The following is a 12624-nucleotide window of genomic DNA, read 5'->3' on the forward strand; positions in this document are numbered from 1 at the left end:
TTTCAGAATTTTAATATGTGGGATGAAAAACATGAAAAAAAAATAACTGGATTGGGAGTAAATTCTGGAAATTGTCCTTTTTTAAAAACCTATCTTGCATATTTCAGAACACCAAAAAATAAAATTCAGTAGCATGTTGAAAGAATACATATTGGTTGTGTTTATAGAGGTAAGTAAAAATGCTTTCACTTTGATGCATAAAAAGCTGCAGTTGCATTCCCTGTGGACATGAATATGGAACCTTCAGAAGGTAAGTTCACTGCCCCAGCCCTGAGACCCACACATCTACTGGTTGAATTTGCATATAAAATGATATATGCAGTGAATTTACAACTATCCTCAGAGCCTGACTGTTTGAAGAGCCACTTTATGATCAGAATAAACGTAGAAGGCCAGTCATGTTACATGACTCAATATGAATAGTATGTATAAAGCTTAAGACTGGCTGTACCTAACTGTTTATCCTGTACTGAATACAGCAGTCATAACAAACACTGGATGAATGATCGAGCATGACAAACATTAGCCCAGTGGTAAAGTAGTTGGCTTATATGCACAAGAACATGGGTTCAAGTGCATGTGAAATGGGAATGGAATGAAGTAACGACCCATCATGAAGCGGTGGGGCCAAGTTAATATAAATAAAATTAGTGCTTAATGTACAATTTGCAGGTACTGTAGGAAATGCAAACAAAACCCTGTATTTTTTGTTCCAGTAACCTTCAACAACCTTCAAGAGCACAGCAGTGTCGCAGCCCCAAGCTTTTACCCTGGGATTTGATAGTTTGGCTGCAGATGTAGCTGTATTTGTGAAGAAGGGGATGCAGTAGCCAATCAGCATCAACAGTCAGAGCCAAGTTAATATACATGAATCTAGTGCTAATTGTATGACTCAAAGGTGTTGCAAGAAATGTAAACAAACCCCTAAACTGAAGAAAGTCGTCTAAACTTGTAACCTCTAAAAAGTCTTCAAGAGCTCATTTATAGCCACAGTTTCAAACATTTGGAAGAGGATTACAGAGCAGTGTTGCAGATGAACGTTTATGTAAACTCTGCTTCCTTGATTCACCACCTGTGCAAGCCAAGTGGTCAATCCTCGTTCAGTCGAATCTTTTAATTTATGCCAAAATGACTGGTCTGAGGAAGATCATTTATTCTGTATGTCTCCTGTGAGGCATCAGCTGACTGGTTGACCACAACCACCTTAATCTCAGGGGTAAATCATCATTTCCATGTGCAGCAGCCCCCAGGTTCAGTCAAGAGGTTTCATGAAGATACTTTTCTTCCATTACTCCACTTGGTATTGGGTCTGAAGCTTGCTTTCACTGTAAAGCAGATGGCCAAGTGGATGAGAACTGACCAGTTGGCTTGCAAAAATGGCTAATTGAAGAAACGAAGTTCATCCTCATACCCTATCTAGGAGATAAATGTTCAACTGTGGCAGTGATGTTTAATCCTCATCAGAAAGTTCACAGCTTTGGCTTGAAATGTGCTCTTGAAGGTTTTAGTGGTTATAAGATCAAAACAATCAGGGTTATGTATACATTTCTTGTATCTTCAAAATATTTGCATTTAGCACTACATTCATGTATTTGTACATGAACTTGGCCCCTGACCATTGATGCTTATTGCCTACTGTAACTCGTTTTTCGGAAATATGGCAACATTTGCAGCCAGATGCCCAGAGCTGCAACATGACTTGTGTTCTTGAATGCCAAAAAATTGCGGGGTTTGTTTACATTTCCTGCTGTACCTATAACACATGTTTTTTAATCTATTTTAATGATTATAAACTGTACATATATATTTATATTTGTATTGTACTATATTAATTATGTGACTGGTTCAATATCTATGTATATGGATTTATGGAATATACAATAAATGAATGAATGTAGTACAGTTGGCACGGAATTCATGTGAACTTATTTGCCCCCGCCCCTTAATGTTGGTTGGCTGCACAGTCACAGTCATTGGTTGGAGGGGGTGGTCAGATGATAACTCCTTTTCACCCCCTAGAGGCGTGGTTTCGTTTACTGTACCCAGAGATTGTGCAGTAAGCACTTATGCGGCCCCGCCCCTTAATGCTGATTGGCCACTCATTACTCATGGTCGTGTAATTTCCTCATGTTCCTGTTCCTGCCGCGGTGCATAGGAAAGTACCTGGTTTTTGTTTACATTTTGCCGCGGTGCATCGGAAAGTACCGGGTTTTTGTTTACATTTTGCCGCGGTGCAACGGAAAGTAGCCGGTGTTAACGAAAAGTTCCTGGGTTTGTTTACATTTCTTGCTGTATGCACAAAATCAGCAAAATTACTGCCCTGCTTCGGGTTTTCCAAATAACCTCCGGGTTTTCACAAAAACCAATCAGGTTTTCAGAAAAACCTTCCGGGTTTTCCAAGAAACCGGGTTTTGTTTACATTTCTTGCTGCATGCACAAAATGTTCTCAGAGACTGTCTTGCTCCGGGTTTTCCAAATAACCTCCGGGTTTTCAGAATAACCACCGGGTTTTCCAAATAACCGAAAACCATTAAAACGTAAAGTACCGTTTTTTTTATTATTATTAATTAATTCCTGAATGCGGAAATTTTGCTCAGCTTCATCCACAGCTTCTGTAGTGTGGTGAAATATGAAAGGAAAAAATCTATTGATGGGGCTGAAATACTGTGGGTGGCAAAATGGTGCGTCTTGAAGACTTTACCCATCACCCATAGAAAACTGCCGTCATCCTTGTCAGTAGCAGCAGCAGCATTACTGTGAAATACTCGTTCGTATGTTAGGTTTCCTTTCTACTGACTTACCTGTAGGAATATTTTAATGATACATCAGTCATGGATCAGTAGGTTTGGGGGGGGGGAGCATACACAGACAGCAATGTGACCTCATAGTCCTGTTTTAAAGGAGAAAAAGCTATGACATGTGCTGATAAAATATTCTTGGGCTATCAGCCATGTCTGACGATAGGGATAGAGATATCCGTGCAACATCAGTGATACTTAACCAACTGACACGGCTGAACGCCAGAGCAGATTTCATCCACTGCAGATGCCATGGAAGCTTCATATCTTGTGTTTAACGTGAGGTTTACACTGTAGATAAAAGGTAAAGCAGGGTAATTTTATTTCAGATGTACACAGTATTTGTTACATGCCACAGGAAATTGAAAATGTGACTACCCATACATGAATAGACAGCTTATAGCATTTTTTCTGAACAGGTATAAAAAACTGGCACTTTTGATATAATATCACTGTTTGAGACAAAAGTTATGGTTGCCGTAAGTATTCTGTTTTCCACGTAGTGATGTGATACAATGGCAAGTGTGCTCTGTACACAGGACTATACTTCCATTTATGAACAAGAAATATTGGCACACTACAATACAGTAATTGTGTTGTACTGATTAAACTGAACTGTGAACAGTTCAGATGAATTATTTTATATAATGAAATTATTTCTCAGAGCGCTGTTTGAACAAGTCTTCATCACAGTAGCAAGTCTGTTAGGAAATCTGTACAAATTAATAAGAAATGGCAAGTCTACCACTGCAACCATTTGAAGGTGTCAGCCTCACGCTTCAGTGGCCCTGCCTGGGCTCCAGCAGCACGTGGCCACCTAAACTTTACAGTTAAACTTTTAATGCATTCAAATATATTATGAAATTAAAACATTTTTATATAATTTTTCCTAAAGATGATATACATTTAAATACTACACGAAATGAAACTATTTTATTGTATCTTTCTGAACAGGCTACTGACCAATAAGGAAACAAAATCTTCAGTTTCTTTTGATAGGTGTGTCATACCTTTTGACTGAAAACCATTTACTGAAAAATTAATCACCTATAGTAAGGACAGATAGTAATAACCATCAATAACCATAAGCAGACTGCTCTGAGTAAGAATGTTACAAACTGAAATCAACTCCGTACATAATTCCAACCTTGCAAGTAACCACACTAACTGAACACATTCTTCATGCACCTAATGGAGTGGGTGTACATGTTCCAATTATTTCATGAAGAAATACCTAAATGTAACAACTTTTGTAATAATGTGATTTCAAGTTAATTTCTATTAACAAAGACTAAAACATATTGAAACTGTCTTAAATAATTAGGTGGCTGGAATATATGTCACTGAGGTTGTCAGTTTACAGTTATACATTTCTGATATCAAGCAAATGTAAGTTTGGGAACACATGGAGTCCGTCTGTGTACCTTCTTATATGAAGATTAGTAACACATCAGGATTACAATTCAGATTTCAGATAATGTCCAGCATTGACTTATATATTAATTTTTGGTTCAAATGCTCATCACCACCTCCGAGTAGATGCCTTAAGATCAGTTTTACACAGTTTCATGACCTGATATTATTACTGACCGAATCTGTGTATCTTTTGATTTTTCATATACCTACAGAGGACTAATCTGATTTGTCTCATTCTGGTCCGTCACACTATTAATTACAAAGTTGATAATTTTGAGTCCAGTGTGACATATAAGTTTACAACCCTTCAGTCTTTATTCACTTTACATGTTTTGATTCAAAAGAATCATCCTCAGAGGCGCACCACTACGATCAGGAAAGACTGTCACATAAGAAGTTTTAACAATATGCACTTAAGCTATGAATAATGCTCACTATATGATTTTTTTTTATCACAGTTAGTTTTGATGTTTGCCTTAAGCATTCACGATAACGCTTCTTGAAGTGTAGATTTACATATGATGCTGTTTCGTTTAAGCATATTGCTGGGTATTCTGATTGGGATTTTCCATTGCATGCGATGTGATGTTAACTTTTCCATACAGTATATTCCCTATGTATTTAAAATTGCATTAACAATTTCTTTTGCATGTAAAAAAATTAGTTAATATGTTAAAATATCATGAGCCAACATTCAGTTGTGTTTTCCTCCTGATGGTAAACGTAAATCTACACATCAAGAAGAGTCATCGTGAATGCTTAAGGCAAACATCAAAACTGTGATAAAAAAAAAACTTATATAGTGAGCATTATTCATAGCTTAAGTGCATATTGTTAAAACATCTTATGTGACAGTGTTTCCTGATCGTAGTGGTGCGCCTCTGAGGATGATTCTTTTGAATCAAAACATGTAAAGTGAATAAAGACTGAAGGGTTGTAAACTTATATGTCACACTGGACTCAAAATTATCAACTTTGTAATTAATAGTGTGACGGACCAGAATGAGACAAATCAGATTAGTCCTCTGTAGGTATATGAAAAATCAAAAGATACACAGATTCGGTCAGTAATAATATCAGGTCATGAAACTGTGTAAAACTGATCTTAAGGCATCTACTCGGAGGTGGTGATGAGCATTTGAACCAAAAATTAATATATAAGTCAATGCTGGACATTATCTGAAATCTGAATTGTAATCCTGATGTGTTACTAATCTTCATATAAGAAGGTACACAGACGGACTCCATGTGTTCCCAAACTTACATTTGCTTGATATCAGAAATGTATAACTGTAAACTGTAAACCTCAGTGACATATATTCCAGCCACCTNCTTTTTATAAGATTTTTAACCACCTTCCACTGTTTTTGATTAAAGTTGTTTTTAATTTTTCATCCTTTACATGTCTCAGAAGGATTTTATCAACACACATGGAAACTAATGTTACCATGTCATAGATATAAATGTTATGTCTTTTAACTAATACTAAGATGTACATTAGGTTGTTAAAACATCTAAAATTATTACAGAAGTGTAACATCATCAACCAATTTGGTTCTAGAATAAAACAAATATTGAACATTATTTTGTAAACAGAATAATTGTAATAATTTTTAGATTTTTATCAAATCAATACAGAGTGTCCCAGGAGGAGTGCCATACTTCGGGAGGGTGTTCCTTAAGTTAAAGTATGTCGATATAACCCAAAACACCTATGTCCAAAGTTGAACGGTTACGGAGATAATGGCCCGAGAAAAGTGTGGCCTTCAGGCAGGTCCATGCACTGTACCTGTCAGCTGACAAGTCTTATCAATGTTTGTCCTTGAGTGTGGTGATGAGACTTCACACTAGCTGCATACAATCGCATACCAGAATGCACAGTCAGCCATCAGTGCTTGCCATTCATGTGTCATGTATACTGCTTGGAACCCTAACGACAACTATGACATAGCATGCGAGTTTTTTTGTAATTCAATTTAATGGCTTCCTGTCACTCACAAGGTAGTTTGATGTTACATACATTATTAACATTAGAGAAACCACATATTCCTGCCAGTTTTAATATGTATTTGGTAATCAACAAGTGTGTAACACCTATCAAAGTTTCACACTTCTCTGGCCATTATCTCCATAACCGTTCAACTTTGGACATAGGTGTTTTGGGTTATATCAGCATACTTTAACATAAGGAACACCCTCCCAAAGTCTGGCACATTCCTCCTGGGACACCCTGTATACATCTTAATATTAGTTAAGAGACACAAAATTTATATCTATAACATGGTAACAGTAGCTTCCACGTGTGTTGATAATATCCTTCTGCAGATGGTCATTTTGACTGAAACATGTAAAGGATGAAAATTAAAAACTTTTATCAATCGGACTGGACGGTGGTTAAAAATCTTATAAACAATTACTAGTGTGATGAGCCAGGATGAACCAAGTTACTTTTATAACTCATTACAAATGTTTCAATAATATATCAGTGGTGCTTTACAATGTTTTGCAGTAGACTGTACATCTGATTCTGTTGCTTGTATAATTTTACAGCTTTTCATACAGGCCTACCACTGAACAAAGGTTTTTTCATCTTTTGGAAGGATACGTGTCACAACGTTCAGTGGCCAATTTGCAAGCTTGAATGCAGCATGGATGGGGGGGTGTACAAATATTGCTACTGCAATCAAGAAAGGCCACATATATAATTACTTCATGTCCAATTTAGTTCAGAGGTGGTTCATCTGGCTCAGGTCCTATGAACACGCAACTGCTCTCTAGAAATTGTACTTTTCAGCTTACAAGTGCACAGCTGGCACAGGAGAACCTCTGTACTCATTTGAATGTGACATGAACTCTGTAGCCTTCCTTCCAGTACATACAGGCACTATCAGCAGCTGCAAGCTGTGTCTTACTTAAATATAGAGATGATATTCCACACAGTAACAAACAATAAAAATATAAGTCCACACTAAATTTCAGAGTTGGTGCCAGTGTATTTCACGAAGAATTTGCAGTCTTGTTTTCAAGATGGTTGCCCTGAAAAAGAAAGAAACAAAGAAAATGTAGTAATGCTCATGTTAAACTAGCAGATTTCACAAAAACCTCACAGTTGGTTTTCTTTTTGAGAATTAAATTTCATATTCTGCATCAAAAACAGAAATTTTTAGTGAAACTTCACAGTACCAAGAAGGAAAGTCTTAGTGATCAATCCATCATTAAAATGACACTTTATGGTCTACAGTTGAGAATTATAACAAGACAAGTGACACGCTCAGAGAAGAACAAATATTTACTTTGCGGCAGTACAATCAGCAGGTGATATTACTGACATTACTATATGGCTTCTCGTCTACTCAACCTTTCAGTTGAAGCTATCAATTACTGTTATTTGCAGTGTCAAGATTAGANTAAAATAAAAATGAATCTCATTGAGCCTGACACCTCAGATGGGGCACAGTTTGTTTGCCACTAAACATGCTGAAGTGTCTGCAGCACCTGTCACTGATTATCCTAACAGCTGGCCAAATTTTAAGTTAGTCTGCTGCTTGAAGTCATCAATTTCCCACAATTTCCAACCCATGGTCTCTGTCTATGTCTGCTAGCCTAATGACAACTGAACAAATATGCTGTGTGTTATATGGGCAGGCTCCATCTGTCTTGCAGCAAAATTGCTGTATTCGCTTCTGTCCCGAGACTGAAGCTACTGTGTATGTTTGTAGTCAGCAGAAAATGAAAGCACAAAAATAGTGGATGGATATCTATCTGCTATATGGAATCATGGACAAGCAATGATAACTACAATTTACTTCCTTATGGAGCACAATTTAGAAATAGCATAAAATTGTTTCACAGTCTCACGTGAAGCACGTCCTTCTGTAAAACTTTCTGAAAGTCACTGATTACATGTTTCGAACTATAAGGTCATCAGGTGTTTTAAAATTATAAATGAAGAAACTGCTGTGCTTCCATATTGTGGTTGCTGGCCATTACTGTGTGAGCTCTTCTGTGCGCATGTACACATGAAGTGGCAGGTTGCTCTGCCCGCTGTGTTACACAGCATAACACAACAGGAAGAACAACCCGCCAATTCGTATATACATGCGCATAGAAGGGACCACACAGTAACGATGCACAACCACAATATAGAAGCACAGTAGTTTCCTCATTTATAATTTATAACTTTAAAACACCTAATGATGACCCTATAGTTCGAAACCTGTAGTGAATAACTTTTAGTAAATTATATAGAAGGACGTGCAGCACGTGAGACTGTGAAACCATCTGATACTAAATGAAGTGCAGCAGGGTGTTACAATATAGTACTAGTTACAAATAACAGCTCATGACCAGGTCTGGACCGATACTGACTCCTTCCTGTTCATTCTTCTTCATTTGTTTCACTACTTTCTTTCTGCCAGGTCCCTTTCTATGAAATTTATGAGACAGGTTTCTGAAATTAGAAAGAGAGACAACATTAAAGTCACTGTATTTTAGGATCTTACAGAATGTAATTACAGAATTACATGTTTCCATGTAAAACGGAACACCCTTTCATCCTGAAGTTCCAGCCAGAAAATAGGGGTATGATCCATATTTCATCCAATCTGTTATTTTGTGAAATTATAAAAATATTGTAACATGTAACATTCTGTTTTCCAACACAACTTACTCATACAGCCAACAACCAAAAATTGGCATGCTACAGCACCTTAAAGTCACAGAGATTGAAATGATTAACGCAAAATATTTTAATAAAAGTACGTGGGACAGTAATAATTTTGAGGCATGTTTCTTCTTAATTCATTCAACCTATCTGCAAAATGAACCATTCTGCCACATTCTATGCCTACACAACAAACTGTATCAAGTACAAAGTATTTACACACCCAAATGTCACAATACGTTGGCTACTTAGAAACTGTCACATACAAAATGGGAGAAAAGGAAGTCAAACAACACATATATAACAAAATGTTCTACTGAAAGCATCTGAGGTGGAGACAATAATCTCAACCCCCATGATAGGGTAATCATGATAGTCCTGGTAAGCAAAGGGACCCTACATTTTAACATGGGAGGGGGGTATCCTTTGTATTCCCAAAGCTTTAACTCTGGTAGATGTGAAGGCATCATCTGAGAGCAGAGAAATCTGTACTCAGATGTCACCAAGGATAAAACTCAGAACCTTCTGAATGGGTATAACAGCTTACCCCAGGACCTTCTTCTTAAGGACCCTACTCTAAGTGGCTCTAGTGTTGCTCCCAGCTCAGTTGCCATGTTAATATGGCTGATGGTAGACAACTGAAAGAACATGGGAAATGGCACAATGAAAATGCAGAGTTTCACATAAATCCATCAGTTGGTTCACACATTTAGGTGAGGATGGCACACATGGATGATATATACAGTGGTCCCATAATCTTGTCTGTTTCCACAGAAAAGCCGCTTCCTCCTTGGAATTTTTCTTAAAATGGCAATTACTATGAAAACTTTATTTTCCCCTAAAGAATGTGCTACCAATCGACAGGCTATACTCCACCTTGTAAGTCAACTGCCATTCCTTGAAAATGCTTATGTACTTTACCACTTTATATGGCATTTTATTCCAGAAGACACCATTTGTCAAGAAGAAGAAGAAAAAGGCTCTACCATTTCAACTATCACATTCTTAGTGTATAGAGGGCTTTCATTTCTAGGACCTTTCATTAGATGTTTCCAGTTCTGTACTCAGTTCAGTAATTTATATATCCATTATCATGAAATTCAACTGTAATTAAAATATATTCTAACTCTGCTGCAGCTGCAGTAAATAACTGTAGATGGGCAATGAACTGTATCCAGTGTTGACACATGCTAAACCAAAGTGCCCTTACCAAATCTGCAAATGGTTGTATTGCACTCACAAGTAGTTCCTGAATGTACTCATCCCTGTTGCCAGCCAGACCATACGTGGTGATGTCACCCAATGTACGGCGGAATTCTGCTGTAGCATGCAGCACAATGGAACCGCCTTCCATGTTTCCTTCCCAGTTTCTCTCCAGTACTGACTCTACCACCTACAAACATCACAAATCACAAAGAGTTAAATTATGTAGCTATACACCATTCTGTTTTTTAGTATCCATAAATGCAAATCTGTCCCTATGCTTAATTATACACTAGTTGGAGGTGAGTGGCCAGTTCCATGCCCTCCCACACCTGGGGAAAGTGCCCCTGGTACCTATTTGACAGAAGGCCATAACAGGTCTCAATAACAAAATACGAGAAAGGATCTATCCCTGTAACAGGCCGTGGAGGGCCATAGGGGTGTGAGATGTTGAGGCTTCCATATTTTCTCGGCAGTTGGCTCACAGATGGCGGTGAGGTTGTCAACCTTACGTTCCCATCACCCTTTATCCCCAGGATGATCCCTGGTACTCATTTCTATTAGAGGCTGAATCCACCCCATAGTACAGCAGGAAGGATTCGGTCAGTTTAAAAATCCAATTACCTCACTGGAAATTGAACTGGCAACCTTCTGGTTCATAGCAGAGTAAGAAAGGATGATGATTTGACTTAAATGTGACAATATGATTTGCTGGTTTGCGGGCCACCATAACAGACTGTGAGATAAACAATTTAATAGCCCTGAAGTTAAATCACAACACAGTTTCTCCACAGTACAATGGTTTTGTATAGTAACCAAAGAGGAAACATCACAATGAACTTTACTACAAAGTTCTGCGCAACATTTTATAACTGGAACATATGGAGACACTGTGTAGAAACTAAACATGGCACAGGATTCTGTAGCTAGGGACAATTTCATCACCTCCCACCACCTATCCATAGGGCTGTTCCTCTCTTGTCTCAGGCAGGTGAGGGGTAGATGGACTTGACTGATAAAGAGAAATGTCCCCTACAACAGAACAAACATTTGTGAGGATTAAAAAGGAAATCTTCCAATGTGATGTACCTTTTCTATATTGTTCTTTGATTCTGTAACAGCCTCCTGCAGGTTCGGTTCGCTGTCATCGGGCTCAATCTTGATGTTGGACAGTACCTCTTCTGGCGCTGAAAGTTGTTTCCGCTTATTAATAACATTCAAAACTGCTCTTGCACCACATTTCTTTTCATTTCACAATTCACTTCGTAGTGGAAACTATATAGCATCAAATGGCTGATGATTGGAAAATAATGTATTCAGAAGTCTTGATGGTCGTCACCTGATTAGGGATACTAATTCCAGCTAGCATTTGCCTAGAGGTACTGTGAGAAACCATGAAAAACCTACGTCACGTTAACCAAATGTTCCAGGTGAGATTCATGAAGTTCATGAACACATGAACTCAGTTCCCTTTTTCTGAGTTCCAATTGTGGTGAATTCTCGTTGTAATGCAAGTAACATGCGTCTGTACTTACGGTCCAAATGGGCGTGTTTTTCATCTCTTCTTGTTGCAGTTCAATAATTTTTTGTGCTTATCTGTGTTCTATTAAGGTCTTTTGCAATTGCATTTTAAATTTATCACAACAAGCACTCTTTACTTCACTTGTTTCATTACTATTATTGATGAAAATTGGAGTGTCATCAGCTGAACGAACCGCCATTTTGGATGTCAACACGGTGATCGATCTCTTGGGAATTACTTCTTCAGTTCATAATAATTTTAACACCAAAATTATTCAACTTACAAAATAAATGATGCTCACCATCACACAGCTCTCGTATGCTGAGTTCCATTAAAATACAAGAACAAAAACAGAGTTAATTTTGACCTTTGAACAAAGATAATGAAATATTTGTGCATTTTTAACTACCTTGATAGCGTGATAGTTGAAACTACATCCTCAGCCAAAACATATATGTACATCTCTAGTTGCATAAATAAATACATGCAACATGGATATTTTACTTATAATTATCACATAGGAAAATATGACCTCAAGTCTGAAGTATGTAAAAGTAAAGTTGTCCCTATGCTTAACTAATTATTCACTGTGGCATGAAGGTGTATGGGGAGTGGATTTTAATTTTGAGAAGTTAGTTCAGTTTGCTGAAGAATTAAAATTCTAGTCATGAATTTTCTTTCTATTTCCATGTGATAAATACTTAATGTTTATTTCATGTGTTTACAGCATAAACAAGAACAATTATGAGTTAATTGTGGACATGATCAACAGAGGTCTGGTTTTGCATCACAGTAAATCACCATGGGGTAGAACTTCGTAGCAGACAAGAAGGTAAAGTTTGCCTTCACACACAATATTCACTATATCAATTTCGTAGTTTCCTGTAATACGAGTATATGTAATCATTATGGTGTTTTGTTTATTTTAAAGTCGTTCAAATACCATGTCCCAGACTGATATTTTCACGAGTTAACAAATATATTTGCTCACATGTTGATGTCTATGTCAGGGTGGGGGGAAC

General features: G+C 37.4%; 1 protein-coding gene across 9 annotated transcripts; it reads right to left on the minus strand.

The window, feature by feature from the left end:
• Nucleotides 1-7122: 7122 nt before the first annotated feature.
• LOC111863333 lies at nucleotides 7123-12624 on the minus strand. Of its 9 annotated transcripts, none has more exons than XR_004512895.1 (6): nucleotides 12404-12587; nucleotides 11904-11923; nucleotides 11170-11267; nucleotides 9425-10270; nucleotides 8583-8664; nucleotides 7123-7250 (listed from the first exon to the last, which is right to left on the minus strand). XR_004512895.1 is itself a non-coding variant. In XM_033751021.1 (6 exons), exons 1-5 carry the CDS (start codon nucleotides 11932-11934, stop codon nucleotides 8615-8617), a joined length of 441 nt encoding a protein of 146 aa, XP_033606912.1. In that variant the 5' UTR covers nucleotides 11935-12002; the 3' UTR covers nucleotides 7123-7250; nucleotides 8583-8614. The 9 variants fall into 9 exon arrangements, 1 of the variants encoding a protein (XP_033606912.1); XM_033751021.1 differs by lacking the exon at nucleotides 12404-12587 and having other exon boundaries at nucleotides 9425-9515; nucleotides 10118-10270; nucleotides 11886-12002; XR_004512896.1 differs by lacking the exons at nucleotides 11904-11923; nucleotides 12404-12587 and adding an exon at nucleotides 12594-12624.

Source organism: Cryptotermes secundus, unplaced genomic scaffold (genome assembly GCF_002891405.2).
Source record: "Cryptotermes secundus unplaced genomic scaffold, Csec_1.0 scaffold159, whole genome shotgun sequence".
NCBI classification, from domain to species: domain Eukaryota; kingdom Metazoa; phylum Arthropoda; class Insecta; order Blattodea; family Kalotermitidae; genus Cryptotermes; species Cryptotermes secundus.